The sequence below is a fragment of the Pleurodeles waltl genome, chromosome 11 (genome assembly GCF_031143425.1).
Source record: "Pleurodeles waltl isolate 20211129_DDA chromosome 11, aPleWal1.hap1.20221129, whole genome shotgun sequence".
NCBI lineage: Eukaryota > Metazoa > Chordata > Amphibia > Caudata > Salamandridae > Pleurodeles > Pleurodeles waltl.
The window spans coordinates 97325450-97350318 of NC_090450.1; the positions used below are offsets into that span (position 1 = coordinate 97325450).

Genomic DNA, 24869 nt, shown 5'->3' on the forward strand with positions numbered 1-24869 from the left:
TTTCAAGAATACCATTGATCACCTTGTTCTTTTTACATTTGCCACCCTAAGTGCACAAGGTATGCCCAGAAATGGGTCCTAAGCTCACAGTGCCCCTGAAACCAAGATATACCTGGGTGAAGAGTTCTAATGAGGGCAAAACTGTTTTTTGCTTGCTCCTGTTCAGGGAGCACCTGGCATAGCAATTAGGGATTGACTATTCCTATGCAGAACAGGGACAAAAATGGTTTGCATATGGCTGGATCCAAACTGAGGTGGTGTGGTGGACTGGGATGCCGCCCCAAACGACTGCCAGTCGTTGGCATTAATTCAAGCATTCCATCCATTACCTTATTCTTTCTGCATTTGCCCAGACGTGGGTCCAGGGCTCACTGTGCCACTGGAACCAAGCTATTCCTGGCTGATGAGCCCTAACTAGGGCTTAACCATTTCATATGTTGCCTGTTTTCCTGTTCAAGGAAAACTGGCCTGGCAGTTCGGCTGGAGTGTTCTCGTGAGGGCAACTGTCAAGACTGATTTGCATATGGCTGGGTCCAAACTGAGGTGGAATAGTGGGAGAAAATACAGTGGTTTGGGATTCAGTCCAGAGCGACTGCCTGTGGATGAGATTAATTCAAGCATTCAGTCCATCACCTTCAGTTTTTTTAATTTGCCGACCTCAGTGTGCCGGGTATGCCCAGATGTGGGTCCTGGGGTCACTGTGCCACTGGATCTAAGCTATACCTGGCTATAGAGTCCTAACCAGGGAGAAATGGTCCTAGGTTGCTTTTGTTCTGTTTTAAGGAGAACCTGGCCTGGCAGTTTGGGCTGGACTGCTCCCATGAGGAGCAGGGTTAAGACTGATTTGCATATATCTGGGTCTGAGCTGAGGTGGCGTGGTCGGCGAAAAACAAAAGCAATGGATAGGGATGCAGCCCGAGCGATTGCCAGTGGCTCAGATTAATTCACGCATTCCATCAATCACCTTGTTTTTTTTACCAACACCTCTCCCCTCCTTGACAGTAGGAACAACATCAGCCTCTGCCAACTAGTCTACGACCCCATGCACACAGCAGGCCACACACTAGACCCCATTTTAGACCATATCAAGTACATCGGCACTACAAACTGACCTAGTCCTACCATTACATCATCTACTTCAATATCACCAGCCCCGGACCACCGCTCGGGCACCACCCAGTGCCCTACATCAGAGATGAAGCAAAATCTCAGTGACCACATGGACTGACGCCCTTAACACCACCCACTGTAACTCCTCCAACAATCTAGACCAAAATGTCAGAGACTTCAACAAGTGGATCTCGAACAGTGCAGACAGCATCACTCCCCTCACAAACAACTACCATCAAAGAGCCACCAAATAAGCAGGCTGATACACCGAAGACCTCAGGACCACCAAACACAACTACAAACAACTGAAAAAGAGATGGCACACTAGCAAGGACACCAAGTATATGACGTCCTTCAAAGCAGTCCTCAATATCTGCCACAGGCAGCTACAAGATACCAAGAAAACAGCACTAGCCCTGAGCATCAAAACCAGCTCCAACAACAGTAAAGAACTTTTCAAAATCAACAAGGAATTCAACAACCCGCAACCACAGCAAACAACATCACTCCCTCCCAGGAACTATGCAACAACCTCACTAATTTCCTCCATAACAAGCTTGCCAAGATCTAGAAGTACTTTGTACTGCAGCACATGCCCATTGACTGCTTCAACCAACTCATCTGCTCCATAACCACTACAAGTACCTGACTGGCCGGATGGAATCAGCTCACCCGCATGAAGCCACTTCCATCATCATCACTGTCCACTCGGGGGGCCCCACCAACCCATGCCCACACCACATCTTCAAAATAGGAGGCACCAAGATCAGTTACAAACACACTTTCCTATTTAACACATCTATACCTAACAACACTTCTCCAAAGGACTGGAAACATACCAAGGTCAAAGCGCTATCAAAGAAACCTTTAGCAGACCCAGCAAACTCAGCAACTTCCAGCCATCTTCCTCCTCCCATTCCCGGCCACGGTCCCAGAGAAGGCCATCAACCAACAACTAACCAAGCACCTAGAACAGACCCATCTACTCAACACCTCTGAATCCGGATTTCACACCAACCACAGCACAAGTTGGTCCCAATCATGGCTACAGACAACATCCGGGCCCTCCTCAACCAAGGTAAAACAGCACCACTGATCCTCCTCAACCTATATGCTGCATTCGATGCAGTCTCCAACTACAAGCTCATCACAAGGCTGCATAGCATTGGAATCCAAGGAGCTGCTCTCAAACGGATCACCTCCTTCCATACTGGAAGAACTCATGAAGTCCACCTGCCACCTTTCACCTTTGAACCCAAATAAATTGTCTGTGTGTACCACAAGGTTCACCGCTTAGCCCCAACCTCTTAAACACCCACATGATTCCACTGGCTCACATCATCAGATCCCCTGAGCACAACATCATCTCTTCTGCCGATGACACAGAACACTAACTCCACCACCACCAGAACCAACTTTCACCAATGTATGGCAAGTGTTTCTAACTGGATGAGGAAATGCATAAAGTCAATGTGGACAAAACTGAGGTAATGGTCTTCGGGAACAACCTCTCCCCTTGTGATGACTGAGCACTGACCCCGTTGTACCACAGCAGAAACCTTAGCATCATCCTGGAAGGCAAGCTAGCATGACATCCCTGGTCAACGCTGTCTCCTCCTCCTACCTCTTCATCCTGTGCATGCTTCACAAGATCTTCAAATGGCTTCTACAGAACTCAATACGCACCATCACTCAAGCCCTCATTACTAGCCGATTGGACTACAGCAACACCCCCTACTCTGGAATCGCAGCTCACCTCTTCCATGGACCTTAAATCCTACAGAATGCAGCCACTTCACTCGACCTCCCCTGATGAACCCACAACACCCCTCACCTCATGGAACTCCACTGGTGCCTAGTGCAGAAGAGATGCCATTTCAAGCTACTAATCCAAGCATACAAAGCCCTTCACAATTGCGGCCCCGCTTACATCAACCACTGCCTGAACTTCCATTAGCCCAGCAAACACCTCCACTCTGCCTCTCCTGAGCTCGCTTTCACCCCTGCATTTGCTGATGCAGAAGTAGTGGACACTTATTCTCCTACATCGCAACAAAGATGTGGAACTACCTCCCCCTACACCTTTAGACATACCCTTCACTACCAGAGTTCTGAAATCATTGAAGACCTTGCTCTTCCACTGAACCACTGGACCCCACCAGCGCCTAGATACACTCACGGCGACAAACAGCGCTATAGAAATCAACTGATTGATTGACAGACTCATTCACTGACAGTGTGCTGGAGTTGTCACTTGGGTAGCAATTCTTACAATCAAAAAAGATTTTAATAGGATCAAAATAAATCAAGACACTTTACTTGGTGATGCACAAATGAAACATATTCACTGAAACCAATATCCACACATTATCATTTGAGTGCAATATAGTTTTGTGAGTAGAAGCATATGCCTGAGCAGATTTATTGACCATTTCAGTGGAAAATGTGCTGTGTTTAAATGTCCTAAGACAGTCAGCCTAACCCATATGCAGCACTGCTACTATTGCTTCTCTATGCCTGTCATCCCGCCCCAAGACTCAACCCAATGAAGAAAACTAAAATGATGATAAACCTGCTTTACTATCATTTTATCCTTCAAGTTTTGCCTCTGCGGGCAGGGGAGGGGGGATACTCTTCCGCCTTAACGGAGGACCCGCCGCAGCATAACACTCTCATATAGCAACCTGTGTGAGTGTACACTTTTTCATGTAAATAAATGTATAAGAGTGCTGATATGCTTCTTTATCTTTCACATAACAAAACATACATGTGCATAAATACAAATTAAATTATAAAAGCTTAATATTATTACATGTAGATGAATATGCCAAAAATAAACACCAAAACAATGGTAGACTTCACAACGAACTAAAGTTTTAAGGCCTGATGTACTAAATCATTTTGCAGTGGATTTTTGATTCAGAAAAGTATTTTTAACTTCTAAAATGGGGTCCTGTAGGCCTTTCTAAACAGCAAACAGAAGAGGCATGAAACACAAAGGAACATTTCAATGGTTTGTCACCTCTATAGAGGTTGTAAACCATCGTAAAGCTACCTCCTCTCGAGTCGGGTGGTAACTCATTAGCAAAGGGGATGTTGTTCCCATGGGCCCCCTTCACCTAAGGTTATCTCAGGGACCGGCTTTAGGGCTGTATGACCAGTGCGGCCACACTGGGCGCTGACTTGGAGGGTGGCACTGACCTCAGGGGGGCACTGTGTTTAGCAACAACTTCACATTTAAAAGCACCTGCTGCAAAGTTAATTGTGCTTCCCTCTTTCAGGCAGCAACAAAAATGTCAAGATAACATGTTCAATTAATGGTCGTGCTAGAGAGAGTGTGTAGTGGCAGTTTTGACTCACCATAAAGTAGCACAAAGGGTTAGTAAGCCTGCTGCAAAGAACAGATCTGTATTTTATGTGGTAACTGAATGGATTAGTAAAACCAGCCTTTACCAGTGCTTTAAAACAAATGAAATGTAAGTGAGAGAGGGGCTATAGAGAGATGAGAGGCACTTTTGCTGGTTGGTAGTGAGGTAATCCAAAGAGGAGCTCATGGGGAAGGGTGCTTAAATAGATTATCCCATCAGGCGCCTCCAGTGCTAAAGCCGCCCCTGGGGATTTGATTCTTTTTGGATGGCCTTGAAGGAGAAGGAAGCACTGGTCCAGGAGATCACTGCATGCTCCCTCAGATGTGTTCCCAAAAAGGAAAACATTTAGTTTTTATTGATAAAGAAATCAGTACCCATCACTTTAATAGAGATTGGCTGTTTTGATTTCTAAATCTTTTCCAAGTAAATATGCAGATGCAGACATGGTGGTCTACTGTGTCCTACAGGCCATTATACTTGCATTTGCAGCCATTTCCTTGGGGGTGAAGGGGTCACTCAGCACGACCTGCATAATTATACATTTATCAGGCCGTCTAGACCCACTCCAAAGGAGCAATTTAGAATGCAACCTATTAGAACCTACTTAACATTGCAATTTAAATTCTCGTTGTTTGCAAACCATTTGGTGATCTACAAATATGTTTCCATTTGAGATATTTATTAAGAAGCATAAATTCCTTTGGGTGAGCATGATTTCAAAAACTGGACACCAATATTTCAAGTAGAAATCACAGGGTCCTTTGTTGTAATTTGGGGACAAGAGGCTCACTTCCAATTTAGGGTGCAGTTGACTCTATTTATCTTCTGTGCAATATTTGCTTTTTTAGTAAAGTTTACACAGCTTGAACCCCGTTTATCGGGCATTCCAGAGTCTCCCCACCATATGCCCCCACATTTAAAGTGTCTAAATATTTCTTAGCTAAAAATTGCCTTAATTAAACACACACCACTAATTTATCTGCAGAGGATAACGTTACATTCAATTTCTGCAATCAAATATGAAATGCATTTACCATGTATGTTTTTCTCTGATTTCAACCAATGAATGAATCCATACAAACCTATTTTGATGGTAGCACATACAATGACAAAATAATATAGGATATTTATTTTACCATTATCACTTCCCCTTTTGTTTCTACTCGTTTCAAGATCATTGGTTTGGTTTAAGCACTGAAACATGATATAAGCAATGGGTATTTCTGATTGTGCTGGTTTTCTAGATGAAAAGGTTCTGCTTGGTGGAAGACTTGGAGAAATAATGTACATCCAAAATAAACATAATTCTTGAGTACATTATTATTAATTTGTTTGTTTTGTAGCACAAGGAAAACCCACGTGGGTAACACAGCGATTCACTGTACGAATAGTTACAAAAGCAAAGGGGAAAAATACATTAAAGATCTTGAAATTCAAATTTATCAGTTAGTAAATTGTATCTGAAGTGTGTGTCAGACAGAACACTAATTACCCATACTGTAGATCAGTAGATACATGTGTAAAAACGTGAGCATAGGGATCTGCAATATGTTGATACTAATCGTCCTTTATTTAAAAATGTGCAGAACATAAAGAGAAGAAGTAATATTACACAGGCTGTCAGGACATGTTTGACTAGAGCAGGGTACAGCCTATTGAGAGACAATCAGAAGGCCAGGCCTTGCAGACAACACCACGATACACATGGCTGAAGTCTGTGCACAGTGGTAGAGCTGACTGAATATGATCAAACTATCCCATAAGTTTGCTGGAAAAAAACAAAGGCTCAAGTGATACCATAGACTGTAATGATAAGAAAATGTCCTTCATCAAAAAAAAAGTCCTGGAAATTCACTGAAAGTATCAAAGGTTAAAGCGATTGTATAGTTAGGTATGGTAATAAGATCTTGCCTTACGTTAAAGAAAACCCTCAAAATTCACTGTAAAAAACAATAATTAAATTGATGTCAGGTTTTGAAGCAAGATTAAAACGAATGTTTAAAAAACAAAAAACACTGAAATTCACCAGTTATAGTTTATTGTATTGTACTGTAGTATTCATAGAGCGCGTTCCGGCCGTAGCATTGAAGCGCTAGGGAGGAAAAGACTGTAAATCAGGGGGAACCAGATCGAGGCAGAAAATCACAGAGAGCATACGGGGAGACCTACTGCCTAACGTGAAAACAACCAGGTTTTAAGTTGTTTCCTAAAGCAGAGATATGTCTCCTCCAGCCTAATATGGGATGGGAGAGTATTCCATAGTTTTGCAGCCACTACGGAAAGGGCTTTGTCCCCCCATCGAGCCCGGTGGCAGTAGGGTACAGAGATCAGCTGCAAATTTGCTGATCTAAGGTGACTGCACAGCAGATAGTGCTGTAAAACAGAGCTCAAGTAAGAGCAGCCCTCCTGGTGAGAGGCTTTATATGTAAGGGACAGTGTTTTGAATTTGATCCGTTTTTCGACAGGTAGCCAGTGAAGCCGTTTAAGGCTCCCACTGGCAGAAGCAGTGCGAGGTAGGTCCGAAACCATGTGAGCCGCCGTGTTCTGATTGAGTTAAAGTCTATGAAGGGCGGACTTACTAATGTTCAGCATGAGAGCGTTGCAATAATCCAATTTAGAAATGACCAGGGCTAAAATAACAGTCGGTTTAAGTTTTGCCTGAAGAAAAGGAAATATATTTTTTAGCATTTTTATAGGCCAATATCATGATTTAACCGTCTGGTTAACTTGTTGCTCAAAAGAAAGAGTTCTGTTGAATGTGATACCTAGATTCCTGAACGACAAACTGAGGGCTGGGAAATCGTTGCAAGATGTAGGCCACCAGCGTGAGCTCCATGGAGTAGAGTCCATGCCCAAAAAAGGAATTTCAGTCTTGTCTCCATTCATTTTGAGCCAATTATGGCTCATCAAGCTATTGATCTTGCGCATGCAATCATGGAATCTGTCTGCCACCTCCTCCCAATTCTGGTTCCCCGGAATGATTAACTGAGTATCGTCTGCGTAGGATACGACATGGAAGCCAAAAGAGCGAACTAGTTTGGCCAGTGGAGCGACATCAAGATTGAACAGAGTAGGGCTGAGCGACAACCTTTGTGGGACACCCCAGGGGAGTTGAAATGGTGTAGCCTTAAAGTCGCCACAGATCACCGTAATAGATCTATCCGTCAGAAAAGATTTCAGAATATCGAGCGCATTGCCTCTTACTCCAGCTTGATAGAAACGCTGGAGCAGGAGATGGGGGGATATGGTGTGAAGCGCAGTGGAAAGATCCAATAAAACGAGGATGGCTCCTTCTCCCATATCCACTTTTCTCCGAATAATGTCAGCAGCAGATAACAGGGCAGACTCTGTGCTGTGAGCTTGGCGAAACCCATGTTGTGATGGGTCAAGTGTGCCACTTGCCTGGAGAAGAGCCCTTCCCTTAAAATGTCTAAATAGACCAGTTCCAAGGCAGAAGAAACCGAGTTAGACGCTAATTTTAATATCCTAGGAGGACAAGGATTATTCGGTGAGCCAGACTTAACCCCTTCCAATAATTCAGAGATTCTATTGGCTAGCCATAACTTGAACCCCACCTAGCAGTGACCTTGATGATCATGCTACAAAAACTAAAATTCAGTTGCTAGAGCAGTGGTGGAATGAATGTATCCATTTGTGTACCGCTAGGCTACATCACCTACATTTGCTTCATCCAGTGAACGCATCTGAGTTCAAATCTGTTATCGTGATACGAAAGTGTCTGTCTACCCAGGTGTCCATATATTTGAAGACGATGTGCACGTATCATGAAATGTCCAGCCTACCCTCAACAAAATACTCTTGGTTGTTTACAAGAGATACATTTCAACATTTTTAAAAAATGCACCTGATCAGTGGTTTGTGGGAATTCCATTCTACCTCACTGTCTGACCAGCCCTTTAACTCTCAGAGTCTTGAACTCAATGTGGGTCTTTTCAGTTATATTAATGTATTCACAAAATTATAGCAACCAGACATAAAATGACAAAATAAATACTTATCTTCATTCAATATCTCTCAGGAAATCTGGTATTTCCAAGGAGTTTGCAGCTATATGGAAAATGGCTGTCATTATCCAAGCGTCCCTTGGATATGAAATGTATGGATACATTAAGAAATGGAGCAGTTCATAAAAAGGGAAAGTAGATTAGAAATCCTTCCTTACTCCAAAAACTGTTTAAACTATGTGAACTTAGTTAGATACATACTTTAGTAGACTTCTGTAATATAAGACAGTCTGTAAGTCATCCAATTAAAAAATGAGTGGACGTGAACTAATTCGGATTGATAAAAAAAATGTCATCCTAGAATCACAAAATGTATTACTGAGAGGTACATTTTATTAGCATTAAAATAAAACAAGAACTCATCTAAATAGGGGCAACTTTCTGAAGGAGCTTAGGCTGCTTAATTCAGTAATACATTACTGGAGTAGTATCATGAACAAGTGCAGTGTCACAGAACTCATCTGTGCCCGATTTGTTAGACCCTGGGCAGTCTAGAGCCCACACGCTTACCTCAGAGTTTGTCAGAGTTAGTAGAGGAGTTGCAGATAGACCATCACGGGGACAGGGAGTGGCTCCCTGTGAACGAGCTCTGATGTCTATACACTAATTCAGAGCATTTCCTAGCTGCCAGCATGTGCTATAGAGAGAGCTGTATGATAACAAGCATTTGCAGTGCACTAGGGTCTTGCATTTCTCGAGTTACAGCTATTAGCAGTTGTAAATTCCTAACCGGATTTTTCTTTCCACATTGAAAACAAAAAACTGTTTACTCTTAATGAAACCTATCGGCAAAAGTGCAATTATCTACGTAACCGGCAAAAGTGCAATTAAATATGTAACAGGGTCGATGTTATGCAAAGCGCTCGACTTCTGCCAAGCGAGATCGCGCTGTGAACAAAAGATAAAAAGTAATCCACAAACCTGAGGGGAAACAGCAAGCCTCGCATGTTTTCAGTACTTGGTCGCTGCGCTCGATGAGGGCTAACCACCGGAAAATGCATGACATGTGCATGCCTTCTACTAATGAAAGCAAGCAGATTTTAACAGGCAAGCCCACGAACCAATGAAAGACAATTGACATGACGTGAATGGGACTCCAAGCCCTTTTCTAACTCCTAAAGCGTCTCGCAAGCAAAACGCATGCGCAAGAGCATGCGATGCAGACTCGATCCTAAAAGGAGGGGCACATCTCTCTACCACCACACCTGTTCATGATATATCCCTGGGTATGATCTGCACCACTAACTTCATTTCCAGCAACAGCAACTCAGAAGTTTAAAATAATGTATTATGGAATACTTTAAATGGCTGTAATTCACCTGTTCAACAAATGCCAAATACTTGGATAACATCTTTATATCTTTTGGCTTAATGAACAGTGCAGCCCTAGTGGGATGATGTTTACTCCCACAAAGATAGCACAGAAACCGAAGCAAGGTTTTCTTGTTTACAATGTGACTAGTCCAAATGTGGGTTCTGCAAAGGATGGCACCTGAATTTACTGGGAAATGTTACTGACGTGCTCCCATTCTGAGTAGGTTGAAGCCACAGTTGGTTCCAAGTACACTTAGACCCCCATTGCAAGTGGCCTCTAAGGCCCATATTTTCGGGATTTTAGCACAGGGTAGCGCAGCAGGTCATCTTGCTGTGCTGCCCTGCGTCAAAGAGAAAGGGCAGGAATATACCATATCTATGGCGTACAATGCATTCCTGTTCTTTCCCACTGCTCTGGTGCCATTTTGACATCCTAGCGCCAATGCAGGCTCCATTGCACCATCGTGCAAGGGAGCCTGCAATGTATGCAGGTTTGTTTTAGTGCAGGAAGTACACCCTTCTGTACAAAGAAAATCCTGGGAGGCTTTTTCCTCTTTCTATGTGTGCTGCACGTTGCAGAGCACATAGAAATAGGAAAAAACGAGGAGAAATAAAGACATTTAACCCCGTTGAGCCTCCCCTGGGGAGGCATGAGGTTTTGGCAGATCCCCAGGTTTACAAGGTCTTGTAACTCCGGAGATGGGTCACAATCCATGGGTGTTGCCTAGGAACAGCCATTGCAACGCCCATGGAACTCCTCTGTAACACAGAGTAAGGCAAGGCAGCGATTTGCACTTCCTTGCCTTACCTCATATCTCCAAATGGAGATTTTGGTTGCTGAAAATGGCTGAAAATAGGAAGCACTGGAGGATTCAGACATGGAATTACTGATCTTCCCAGTAATTCCTCGTTTGTTAGTGACCCCTCAGGAGCCAAATCCTACTGGGCCTGATTTTCCCCACCTACGTAATTATGGGTACTGGTTCTCCAAGGGTATGGAAAATCGATCCCATTTTCCAGTCACTTGTAATGAGAGCCTTAGTGGACACAGTGTTACCAAATATGTGGTCCTGCACATAAAGAAATTGCTTACATTTCCAGCAAAGTTTAGTTTAAAGTGGGAGAGATCAATTTCTGGATGGAAGTCGGGGCGGTTCTGTATCATCCCCAACTGAAATAGCATCCCAGTTGGTGGCAGCGACCAAAATCTTACCCTCTCTGCTAAGGGGAGGAATTTTGATCAGTAGTGAGTAAAACAGGCCACCCATCAGGGTATACTATCTAGCTGGTACATTTATCATCTGCTTAGGAAAGAACAGTTAGGTTGCATATAACAAAACTTGCTTCAGAACCATACACCAGATACAAAACATTGTTTCAAAGAAAGAATGGTGCATCTTGATCTGGAGATGAGCCATGACAATGGCGTTTCCCATGAGGATGCACAAACAATAGAAAGTAAAATGGATTATTCAATACATTAATGATTTAATGTAGAACATTATAAGAGCATCGTGTTTTTTCGCAGCTATTAAGTCCCAGCATCACTAACACAGAAATAAGTGAAAACACAGAGATTGTCAGTAAATTCTGCCACAGCGTAGTTCTTTAAGCATATTTTAATATAACTTGTTAAAAAAAAAGAAAACGAAGAAAAAGAAAATGTATGGGTTTCAGAATCCAAAAACACTTAGGGGCAGATTTAAGAAAAGTGGCACTTGCCTTGCGCCCCTTACCCCCCCCACCACCACCATATGTGCAGCGTATTTAAAATACGGTGCACCATGGCGCAGGGTAAGGGGCAATAGCGTCATTTACTCTACAAGAGTAGCACCAAAATGTTGGCACTACTCCTGCAGAGTACATAGGGAGCCATTATAAATATTGGTATGCCCCTATTTAACTCCTGCTCTGAGCAGGAGTTAAAAGTGCCTAAAAAAATAGCGTAAGGAAATCTCTTAGATTTCCTTGCGCCGGTTTTTTGGCCCCTCTAACGGGGGAATGCCCCCTTGCATACATTATGTCTGACGCAGGCATGATGTGGTGCAAGGGTTTACAAAGTGGCGCAATGCATGCATTGCGCCACTTTGTAAATATGGCACAGGGAAAATGCCACTTTAGCGCTGCCTTAGCGTAAAAAAAATAATGCTATGGCGGCGCTAAGTGGGAATAGCGGCTCTTAAATCTGCCCCTTATAGTGTAAATTCACTATAAATGACGCTATAAATGACTATGCCGTAATCCAAAAATAGTACAAATATTGGTCTTTAATATTCATAGATTACAGAGTCTCACTTCAGAGACTATTCAATGATGACGCAAACTCATTCAAATTACTATGTGTTCTAAAACGACTATTCCAATTAACCTATCTTATGGAAATACTTTGCAGCTGAGGAAAGAACCAAGACATATTACGTTTTTAGAATCTGGTTTCATGTGGACAATGCACCTTAATGTTGTTTCAGCTTTCTGGAGAATCCTCGGAAGCCTGTATTTTAGTGTCGGTGTGTGAATGTAGTTCTGAAAGCTGGCTTACCATACTGGCACCGAGGGCCCTGGAATCCTCCTGGGCACTGGCAGACGTGACCTCCTCCTTCGGCGCACTTCCCTCCGTTGAAGCAGGTGCCCACCGAGCACAGAGCTGAGAGGCAAACACAGAGTGAGCACTTCTGTTGAAGAGCAACAGAGGTCTATTCACAACATTTTATGTTCGCAATTCCAGTCACGCAAGGAAAAGTCGGAAATGTCGCATGCATGAATTTCACATAGATCACTAAAGAAAATGCAAGTGTAATTTACATGTGCATAACATACCACGCACAGACTTAAAGAATGTACACATACAACTTTCTTGCATTCCGAAACATGGTGGCATCCTTGTATTAGTGGAAGCAATGAATGAGTTTCAAGTGCACACCCCCTAAGAAAGTGGCAGGTGAGTGTATCAATTTCTTATTTGTGACTAAGGTATAGCTGGCACGTGATTAGCATGACCTGCTTTTCCGCCCAGCAGTTGTGTAAAGCAAAATGATGGGCCCCACTTAAGAAGGTGATGAGGGGCCCTTGAGTCTCCATTGAATTTATTGACCTTGGCAAGATTGGGGCCTTCCTGAAAGGTTGTGGGTGTTCCTGAAGGAGGGGAAGGGGGACTGCCCCACAGGGGCTGCAGGGACTGGTATTAATTCCCAGCTTCCTTGGATGTTTTCTCAGGGCTCTAAGGTAAATATACAAAAAAATGAAAAATATCCAGTTACAAACGTATACATTACTCAGGCAAAAGAGTTGTGCTTCCTAGGTGAAGCACATTTAGCGCCTGACTGTGTAGGTGTATTTGACTGCAAACCTCAATAGACATGAGAAGGTGTTGTGATAGAAACAATCGGAACGAAGTGCCCACTCATGGAGGGAAGAAGGGGAGGCTCCTCCATTAGGGTGGAGGAGCGTCCCCACCCCCTACCCACCCCTTGCAGCAGCAACTTCAAAACCTTTAACCCCTTCGCTGCCAGGCAGTGCTTCATTTGTAAATAAAAAGGTGCCGGTGCTCAAAGCTCTCCTCTTAAACACGCGGCAGCACATAATACTGAGGCAGTGTAATCCTGAAGCCACCTTGGGCCTCTTCAGTCCATTTATAGCCACTCCCTGCCCCCTCAGCTCACTCTGTCAGCTTCCTGCTTTTCCCCCTTTCTGACCCTTTTTTGTTTTTATCTTCCTCCGTCTTTCCCACGTGTCTTTTGCTCGCAGTAAATGCTTGAGTCTGAAAACTAAGTGCCGCCCCTCAGAAATAAGTGCCGGTGCTTCGCACCGGAAACAACAAGCACAAATTAAGCACTGCCGCCAGGCCTTTTCCCCTCAGATGGCAGAACTTTTTTTGGCTATTTGGGGCAGTTCGCGCTTAGGCCCTCATATCTTTTTCTCCACATAAGCTAACCATGCCAAATTTGCATGCTTTTTCCCCAACATCCTAGGAATTCTAGAGGTACCCAGAGTTTGTGGATTCCCCCGAAGGAGCCCAAGAAATTAGCCAAAATACAGAGAAAATTGTGTTTTTCGAAAAAAAATTTTTAAAAAGGGCTTCAAAAGAAGGCTTGTGGTTTTTTCCGTGAAAATGGTCTCAACAAAGGGTTTGTGGTGCTAAAATCACCATCTTCCCAGCTTTCAGGAACATGCAAACTTGAATCAGAAAAACAAATTTTTCAACACAATCTTGGCATTTTACTAGGACATACCCCATTTGTACTATTTTTTGAGCTTTCAGCCTCATTCCAGTTAGTGACAGAAATGGGTGTGAAACCAATCCTGGATCCCAGAAAGCTAAACATTTCTGAAAGGTAGACTAAATTCTGAAATCAGCAAGGGGTAATTTGTGCAGATCCTACAAGGGTTTCCTGCAGCAAATAACAGCTGAAATAAAAAAATAAAAAATATTGAAATTGAGGTGAAAAAAATAGCCATTTGTCTCCACGTTTTACTCTGTAACTTTATCCTGCAATGTCAGGTTTTTGAAAGCAATGTACCGTTATGTCTGATGGACTCTTCTGGTTGCGGGGATATGTAGGGCTTGTAGGTTCATCAAGAAACCTAGGTACTTAGAGCCAATAAATGAGCTGCACCTTGCAATGGGTTTTCATTCTATACCGGGTATACAGCAATTCATTTGCTGAAATATAAAGAATGAAAAAAGGTATTAAAAAAATCTTTGTATTTCCAAAATGGGCACAAGATAAGGTATTGAGAACAGTGGTTATTTGCACATCTCTGAATTCCGGAGTGCCCATACTAGAATTACAGGGCATGTCTCAAATAGACGTCTTTTTTACACACTGTCTTACATTTGGAAGGAAAAAATGTAGAGAAAGACAAGGGGCAATAACACTTGTTTTGCTATTCTGTGTCCTCCCAAGTCTCCTGTACCTCAGTTGCGAGGGTAGGTCTAATGCTCGCGACAGGAAACGCAACATGGACACATCACATTTTTACATTGAAATCTGACATGTTTTTTGCTAAGTCCCTAGCTGTAGATTTTGGCCTCTAGCTCAGCCGGCACCCAGGGAAACCTACCAAACCTATGCATTTTTTTAAACTTGACACCTAGGGAAATCCAGGATGGGGTGACTTGTGGGGCTTGCACCAGGTTCTGTTACCCAGAATCCTTTGCAAACTTCAAAATGTGGACAAAAAACACTTTTTCCTCACATTTTGGTGACAGAAAGTTCTGGAATCTGAGAGGAGCCACACATTTCCTTCTACTCAGCGTTCTCCCAAGTCTCCCGATAAAAATGGTTCCTCACTTGTATGGTTAGGCCTAGCGCCCGCGACAGGGAATCCCCCAAAACACAACGTGGACACATCACATTTTCCCAAAGAAAACAGAGCTGTTTTTTGCAAAGTGCCAAGCTGTGGGTTTTGGCCTCTAACTCAGCCGGCACCTAAGGAAACCTACCAAACCAGTGCATTTTTTAAAACTAGACACCTAGGGGAATCCAAGATGGGCCAAGTGACAGTGACAGGGAAGAGCCAAAAAATGTCAAAATTGAGGAGGAACCAACGCGGGTCCAAAAGGGCAATTCGAAAAAAAAACATGTTTAGGCTGACAAGTGCGGCAGACTTTTTATCAGTTTAGATGAGACAATGCTGCGTGGTAGGAATTTTGTGGATTCCTGCAGATTCCAGAAGGTTCCATAACAAAAATGTGGGGAAAATGTGTGCTTTCCAGCAAAGTTGGAGGTTTACAGGGAATTGTGGGTAAGAATATGGTGCGGGGAGCATGGGAGGCACACCACCCTGGACTCACCCAGATGTTTAGTTTTCAGATGTGTCTAGGTCTTGTGGATTTTTCTACATGACAGCGTCCCAAAGTCCAAAAAGTGCAACCCTCACCATTCCAAGTGGGACGATTTTCAGAGTTAGCCATGCTCTCATGGCCCAAATGTGAAACCAAATCCCAAAATATTCAAATGTCCTCTTGCTTACCATGGGATAAGATGTTTTTAGTGTGTGAACTGAAAGACTGGTACTCCCTTCCGTTGGGGTGGGGGCATAACCATGCCCATACTGGTTGGTAGCCACCACCACACTATTTTTTTTTTAATTCGCTGGCATCTAGTAGAATTTCGCCATCTCGGGTGTGGATCGGGGGTAATTGCCCCATCTGCCTTCTGGTGGGCAGAACAACTTTTTCCCCATTTAGTTGGGGTGGGGGTATGTCCATACCCCCACCATCTTATTTTGAAAAGAAAATATTCCCTGGGCCTTGGAGGGCTTTCTGACCTAAAATGAATTTGCCCCCCCCCCCCCGGGGAGCGACCTTTGCCTAAGGGGGCGCTTCCCTTGCGTGAAATTGACCTAAAAATATTTCCCCCCCCTGGGAAGCGGCCCTCGCCTAAGAGGTCACTCCCCTTTTTCAATAAAACAAAACAAAAAAAACTCCCTGGTGTATAGTGGGCATTTCTGCTGCCTGATCGCGATCGGGCAGCAGAAATGCTGAGAAAGACATCAAAGGAAAGGAAATGCCTTTCCTTTCCTTTGATGCCTTTCTTGCCCCCTCCACATGATCGGAGGAAAAATGCAAAAGCATTTCTTCTCCGATGGGCACTGGAAGCTGAGCTTCCAGCACGGACACGCAGGCCTCTGATGAGGTCAGCGCGCAATCGTGCGCTGACGTCATCAGACACCACGGGGGATGCGGGGGTGGAAGGGGAAGTGATTCCCCTTCCATCCCTGCCCAGTGGAAGGGGGTGCGAGGCCCCCGGGGGGAGCGCTAGCGCTTCCCCTGAGGGCCCCTATCTGGACATAACGGTTACGTCCTGGGCACCCGAGCGGTGCTGCCCAGGACGTAACCGTTGCGTCCAGGGCACCAGAGGGGTTAAAAGAAAACGATAATAAACTTTGTTTATTATCGTTTTCTTTTAAAGAGGCGGGGACACGAGGGTGATGAGGAGTGAGGGGGAGTGCTCTGCACCCCCCCTCAGAGCGCAGGTTAGTTTAGCTGGCCATCTCGGGCCAGCCAAACACACATGCGGAGTAGGATCTCTCCAGCCCAGCAACACAGTCTGCCTGGGAGAGCCTTGACTGGATGCTCCCAGCCAATCCTAACACTGCTCTGAGCAGCATCAGGATTGGTCATAGGGCAGGCTGGGAGCCTGTGTCTGCAGTGACGGAGACAGAGGAGCGGAGCAGAATGCGGGGTTAAGGTAAATGGTTTTTAAAAAAATTACCTTTAATTTTATTTTAATTTCCCCACCCGCCACCTACCCCGCCCACCGCCCCACCCCTTCTGCTTGCCGCGAGCCACTCCTGGAGAGAAGACAATCCTGATGTGTAAAGGAACCTTAGGAGGATACAATAACACTCTAAAAGTAAGGAGGAGAACCCTGAGGAGCAACAATGGTGCAGTTGAAATTGACGAGCCTCTGTATTGTGTCTTGTTAGACCAATAACAGGTATGGTAAATATAATTATGATATATTCAATATTAAATATACATCTTATATAGTATCATATAATATATTAAGAGCTCCCAATATGTGTGATATGGAGATGGGTTTTGCATCAGAGTGAGTGGTTCTGTTGTTAGATTACCGAGGCAGGATGCGTGATAATAATTCCTGTTAAGTAATTTCCTGAAATGGATACAATCACCTATTAATCCACATTGTGAATGGCCATGGGAAGGAAGGCATGCTCAGTAGAAGTGCCAACCGAGCGACCAACAACAGGAAAATACTATCAAGATTACCACACACAAAGGAGCATATCCACAGAAGCTTTAGGAATTCACGAAAATGCACAGGGTTTGCTTCATGTTCCCCTGCAGTAAAGTGCTATTTGACTAATCTGTCGTCAAGAATTTTAGCTGGGCAAAAGTCTTACGCACCACCTACATTGTTTCATTTCTTTTTCCTTAAAAGAACAATGTTCCCCAGCGGAAAATAGCTATTTTGTTTTCAGCATTGGGATTTGTTTTTGTTTTTGTTTGGAGCTTGCCAATGTATTTGTTCAGGGCTCAGGACTTCACAAGACCTTTTGCGTTGCTGTGGTGTAAACACTCTATATTTCAGTGATTCACATGCATTCATCTGCAGATTAAATTTTTTATAAACCAAAAGGCACTTGTTAGAAATGGGGTCTTTGGTTGACAGTCAGGTTACCCCCTGTTCAAGCAAGGACCCTCACTCTAGTTAGGGTAAAAGAGAATCACCCTCAGCTAGCCCCTGGTAGCTTGGCAGAGCAGTAGGCTTAACTTCAGAGTGCTAGGTGTAAAGTATTTGTACCAACACACACAGCAACTTAATGAAAACACTGCAAAATGACACAACACAACACAAGTTTAGAAAAATAGGAAATATTTATCTAAACAAACAAGACCAACATTTCCTGAGAACAAGCGCGGAGAAGCAGACAACGGAGAAAGAATGAAAAAGACTGAACATCCATCAAGAAAGGAGAAAGCAGGAACCTGCAAGAGATCGATAAAGGGGTAGGGAGTGTCTGGAAGTCGGTAAAAAACAGGCATGAAGTTGATTCCAGGCTATACAGACTTGGTATTCTGTGCACCTGTGCCAGCCATGGACTTCTAATCAGAGCTTACCAGAACCTATTCTTCATCACAGTAAGCACTGTAATTTTGTCAGAACTTTTCCCAGTGTAGGGAGGAGAGTTATGGGATAATAGTTAGCTACATCCTCTTGGACTGAGGCTGGTTTTCTCAGCAGAGAAAAAATCACCCCGTCTTCCAGCAGTGTGTAACCTCTCCCATTTGAATGAGATTTTAATGATTTCCAATGCATCACTGTAGATGTTTTGTATTTATGCAGATATGCAGAGTGTGATATACTATTGATATTGTTGAGTGGTGGAAGGGGCAATGAGATCCAAAATGTGGCACCTCAAGTGAGAGAGAGGGGTGCGCCTCCAATCCCTTAATAGTGTTAATAAATTGTATTTTTTTCTGCCGATCTGCATGAGTGAATTATTCCATGCGGGGGGGGGGTTGTACTATATTAACTACATTGATGGACTGGGCAGGAAATATACTGATATACAAAACAACAAAGATAACATTTTGACACCTCGGTAATCTTCTAATGTAAGATTTTGCAAAAATGTTTTAAGATATTCTGTCTAATTCATAAAACAGATAATCTAATACAACGTTTTTGTAACAATAAAGAATACATCTTTTCATATATTTACAACTGCTATATATTTGGAGTGTCCCATTGGATCTTCAGTTAAAAATTATTGTTTAGAGTTGGGCGCTAATGGAAATCCTCCAATTTGTGAAGGAATTATAAAAATTGGGGGTGAATCCGCAGGCTGAATTTCTTCCCTGATAGGGGTAGTGATGGGAAGAATTTCAGAAAGTGAATTCTATGGATTTACCATTTTCTTCTAGAAGTTTGAGTATTTTTCATTACCACCAAACTCTAAATCAGGCTTCAAAACTTTAGCAAGGTTTAAGACATGGATATGATTAACATTTGATTTAGAGATAGTTCATAGCACTCTTTCGTTAAAAGAAAGAAATAATAAATGTCCTGTCCACCTACTGAATTCAAAGATCTCTGTATGCAGCTGGCTGCAACTCCACCACCAGGACAGTTTTGAGGTTGCCAGAAAGGGCATCAGGTAGCCACCTAAAGCATGCATACTGGTCTGTTACCATTTTTGGTTTTAGTCCATTTAAATCATGTTGGTCCTTCACATAAAGACTTTCAATGTCCTTGATGTACCAGGGAAAAGGTTCCTGCACATCAGGGACATTTTTCATGTATGCACTGGAAATGCAATCATAGTGGAACTGTAGTGACTATAGTGATGGGGACCATGTGCTAGGGCCAAGTCTAGGGCAAAAGCCCTTTTACTGGGGTGAGAAAGGTTACAGGCAATGAAACGTTTGCCACCAGGGTAGCAGTGGTCTTCCAAAACTCTGGCAGATTAGTGATCCGACCACCCAAATCTAAATCAGTCCCTTAGACACTGTAAGAAGGAAGCATTATCTACATTGTATATTTGTGTATATTTCTTATCTCATTTTCAGGCTTGTTCTTAATCAGTGTTCCTATACATTTGCATGGCACAAAACCAAAAAACATGAATGCCATATTTCTTTTGCCTAATTCTAATTCTTTTGTTTCATAAACTTGTTCTGATGGCTCAGTTAAATGAAAAGACGCAATTGAGGATTAAATGCATCCAGAAGTAGTAACATTCAAGGGTGGCTCCTCCGCTAAGGCGCCCCCCCTCCCCTGGCAGCTGCAGCAGCAGCAAAACTTTCACAATAAAACCATAACAAACTATGCTTATTGTGGTCGGCAGGGTCACAGGCTTGACAGGGACAGAGAGGGGAGTGCATAACACTCCCCCTCGGTGCACCTGTATGTTTGGCCAGCCCTCTCAGGCTGGCCAAACACACATGCGCACAAGGCTTTCTCCAGCAGGCACTGCGCTGTAGGGTTGGAGAGAGCAGGCAGAAGCTCCCACTCTGCCACGGAGTGCCCTGGCTGGGTGCTCCGTCCAATCCTACTGCTGGTTTCTTGCTGCCAGCAGCATGAAAGCAGCAGTACGATTGGATACAGGGCAGGCCTTGAGCCTGTGCCTGCAGTGGGGACAACAGAGCGGAATGGCGTGGCACGGCGAGACAGGTACAATTTAAAAAATATATATTATATTTTTTTATTTTGTTGCAACCCCAAACCCCCCTGCCATGCGCTAAGCCACCCCACCCCTTTTCTCTCCGGCGACCCACCACTGCTAACATTGTTGTATGTGTGCGTTTCTAGGTTATTTGTTTCAGTGAGCTGTACAATCTAGGAGCTATCATTAGACCACAATAGAAATGTGAAATTCTGAACCAACACTTACCGTGCAAACAGCCAGGTTCGTTGCCTTTCTGGCTCCAGCCTGTGCAGCACTTATACACGGTCTGATATTCCAGGCTGTACATTTGCTTGTATGTTGTGTAATAGCCAGTCCTTGGAGAAAAAATCAGTTACAAAAAAAATACATCAACATTGATGGGTATTTCACAGAACATAGGAAAACAAACATAAATTCTACATTATTTGTTGAAACATGAAAATGGACCATCACCTTGCTTCATGTCCCACACACCACCGCTGTCCTGTGCAGCCTGGTTTCCACACTTTGACCATGCGGGTGAAGACTTGGATGCACGATTGTCTGTGTCCGACCATGGCTAGCTCTTGCTCATGGCAAACATTTGGCCTGAAGGAAAAGGAATGAAAACATACCCAGGTTAAAGCAGAACAGGGAGCATATAAGACATAAAAGTGCATTTTGGTGTCCATGGGGCAAATCAATTTGCGCTGGTAAATCAGGTGCAACAGGACAAATGGAATGATTTGCTATTGGTAGTCATTCACAAATAGTCACCTAGAAGCCGTAAATATTTTTACTCCTGCATAACTGCATGCTACATCAGCATGCAAATTCTAGGTGCCGGGCATATATGTTGGTTAAGGGATTAGAGGAGGTAGTCATGGTTTGCCTTGTAACTCCTCCTTGCATATTTCCTACTCTGTAAATAGATGGAGATTGACTCCTGCAAACAGCACATCCTCTCTTTGGGAACTAAGGGCAAAGGAACATCCCTTGCTATTGATGTGGGTGCAGGGAAAGTGGTTTTTGCACAATTATATTTTTACAGCTATAAGTTTTCAATTGAACATTTATATACATTCTAATAATATCAATAGTAGTACATGGGTCACACTCCTGACAGCTGGAGTCAGTGTTTTACGGTTGGGCTTGACAAAGCACCCGGTGCCTGACAATTATGTGAGCAAATAATATAAAAATAAAATATAATGGAGACCAGACCATAAATCTGTTTGAATTGAGATATTTCACAAAATGTTGAAGGGCACATTTACATGGAGCTGCAAAAACAAATGAGAAACCATGGTTTTAAAAATATGTGCAATGTTCAACTACAAGTGGATTTGAGGCCTAGTCATGAAAACTTTAAAACATTTGTTATGTGAAATGCAGCGTAATTATGTTATTTATCACCTATTTATGTTAATAAAACACACATTGGGGGTCATTCTGACCCCCACCGGCGGCGGATGCCGCCGGCCTTGCAGGAACCGCCAGAAGACCGTACTGCGGTCGAAAGACCGCGGCGGTCATTCTGAGTTTCCCGCTGGGCTGGCGGGCGACCGTCAGAAGGCCGCCCGCCCGCCCAGCGGGAAACCCCCTTCCATGAGGATGCCGGCTCCGAATGGAGCCGGCGGAGTGGAAGGGGTGCAACAGGTGCAGTGTCACCCGTCGCGATTTTCAGTGTCTGCCACGCAGACACTGAAAATCTATGTGGGGCCCTGTTAGGGGGCCCCTGCAGTGCCCATGCCAATGGCATGGGCACTGCAGGGGCCCCCAGGGGCCCCACGACACCCGTTCCCGCCAGCCAGGTTCTGGCGGTGGAAACCGCCAGAACCAGGCTGGCGGGAAGGGGGTTGGAATCCCCATGGCGGCGCTGCTTGCAGCGCTGCCGTGGAGGATTCCCAGGGGCAGCGGGAAACCGGCGGGACACCGCCGGTTTCCCATTTCTGACCGCGGCTGTACCGCCGCGGTCAGAATGCCCATGGAAGCACCGCCAGCCTGTTGGCGGTGCTTCCGCGGTCGTTGGCCCTGGCGGTCCATGACCGCCAGGGTCAGAATGACCCCCATTATTTGTTAATTCGAAAGTCACAATGACAATAGTTTTCCCTCAATTTTTCAACATACAGCCATTTCAGCACTCCAAGTCTGTGTGTGAAATACCCTGAACATGTGTTTTTTTCACCCTGGATATATATATATATATATATATATATATATATATATATATATATATATATATATATATATATATGTTTTTTAACACAACTTAGAACTTTAATGGGGCTGGAAATTCATGTTATACTCATCCCATCAGAATTCCAGTGCCTGTAGTAGTGGAAGTGCTGTAGTGGGATTTTCTCTATACCTCAGTTACCCAGTATACTCATTAATGGAACCCCGCTTACAGTTTGAATGGATATTTGATGTAGACAGAGAGAAATAAAGAGCAATGTAAGAGCATTATCAGTTTTTAAATCTTTTAGTTATGTCAATAGAGTTAGTGTCAAGTAAAGGGTTTTATTTTCAAATATTTTTGTTATTTTTGTTTATTAAAGTATTATTTCCCAAGTCTCATCATTAAAAATTAATATAATCCATCAATCGATATTTGATTATAAAGTAAAACTCTAATCAGAGTGTGGGGATAGGAGTCCAGAGGGGCCTAAGGTCTGTCTGCCAGTTTAAGAGAAGGATTGGTTGTCCTCCTAATCTAGAAAAACACACAAATTAAATACACAAATTCTATGTTGCACATTATTTTATTTCTTCTTCATGAAGACCAATAAGATTTCAGGATGTTCCTGGGAACCGGTTTGCTCCCCATCTTCTCATGAGAGTACAATCATCTTTCAGACAGGAGTCCTTGAATGTTTCAGTGTGTCTCTCCCCTAATCCAAAACTTCTTACCATAAATTATTCTTCCTGTCATCTCCATCTCCTCATGGTGAGAACCTTCCTATCAGTTATCTAATTTAAAGCAAGTGTCTATTCATTAGTTAACAGTAGCTTCTGAAATGGCAACATCTGCAGTAAAGAGAAGAAAAACATCTTGCACAACAACTATTCAATGTGCAAAACAGGTCTTTCAGTGTTAATGTATTATTCTCAATTGATATGACATCATCAGTTACCTACATTTCAGGCAACATTTCTTCTCCGTTTTACAGGCCTAGAACATTTAAGTATGCTTACCTACTATAAATTTGCATTTAGCGCACTTTATTTTTAACATAACCTAGGCACATAATTTTAGTAAAGCAATTTGTCAGTGAGAAGGATTTGCTGCAGCAAAGGCTATAGTCAAATAAGTTGATGAAACATCCAGGTAATCAAATAAATGGTGTGGTAGACAATACCAGATGTGAGCTCCCAAAAGCTAAAATGCCTTCTGTCAGAATCAAACACATGGTTCGGTCCTCTGTGTAGACATTCTCATCGAAAACAAACAACATACAGAAAACAAACTCACACTGTTAATGAAATAGGGATTTACAAAATGTTTTGTTAGGCCAAAAGGCATTTAATCGTCCAGACAAATTTCAGGTGGTGGAAAGATGTCAAAGATTCTTCTGAGTTTCAGGTCAAGTGGTCTGAAACACTCTCAGTCCAACACTAAAAACAATGTCCTATCAAATGCTCTTTAGAAAGTACCTTAAAGCGCAGATTAGTCAGATGAACCTTCAACTGAGACCTTAACTATAAACCATACAATGCAAGCCGTGGATCAAGATCGGACTACCTCCACTCCACAAAGCAACACACACAACATTCCCAGTCCCAACTCAAGCAACCTATAAGAGCTTGTGGAGGGCATTTATCCTCAGCTAGAGTTGGTACAGAGAGTTATTTTGCGGACAGCTGCGACTGAGGTCTTGTCTCATATGTAATTGCCCTCCGTATATAATATTAGCTTGTCCCACCCCCTCCTTTAACTGAGATCCTTGCTTCCCACACTCCACTATCATCTGGTGTAGTACATTAATCACCTCTTTAATCAGGGTGACCAGCCTACACAGTTAGTCCGTATATATGCAAGTGATCTGGAGTAGGTGGAAAGCGACATTAAGCATTACGAGGTGAATTACCTGCACCTGGTAGATTTTATGATCAGTAGAGATGGTATACCCTAAAGATAACACTCGCCCGACATGCAGAGGTGTTCTTGCTTGCATGGCATACTATATAATGAAATAAACTGCAAGAAACAATAGCAAATTTCATTTATCTTTGTACCCACAATATAGGCACTCCTGACATTTACAATTACGTGAATTATGTAATGCAGGAATCAGAAGCTCAGTGGTATAAAAAAAAAAAAAGGACCTTTACAGGTGTATTTACTTATTTTGGTTTTTTACATGGTGCGAACTTAGCCTAAAGACATTAGATCGCTTCATATGAGGGCCAAGAATTTTACTTAGGGATC

General features: G+C 43.3%; 1 protein-coding gene across 1 annotated transcript in view; it reads right to left on the bottom strand.

Moving 5' to 3' along the window:
- LOC138265069 (multiple epidermal growth factor-like domains protein 6) overlaps positions 1 to 24869 on the bottom strand; it is a 768694-nt gene that overhangs the window by 679553 nt on the left and 64272 nt on the right. Inside the window, exons 2-4 of the mRNA XM_069212617.1 lie at positions 20912 to 21046; positions 20684 to 20793; positions 12357 to 12461 (exon numbers count right to left, since the gene is read on the bottom strand). Of these exons, the coding sequence (XP_069068718.1) occupies positions 12357 to 12461; positions 20684 to 20793; positions 20912 to 21046 (350 nt within the window). The remainder of the gene's footprint in view (positions 1 to 12356; positions 12462 to 20683; positions 20794 to 20911; positions 21047 to 24869) is intronic.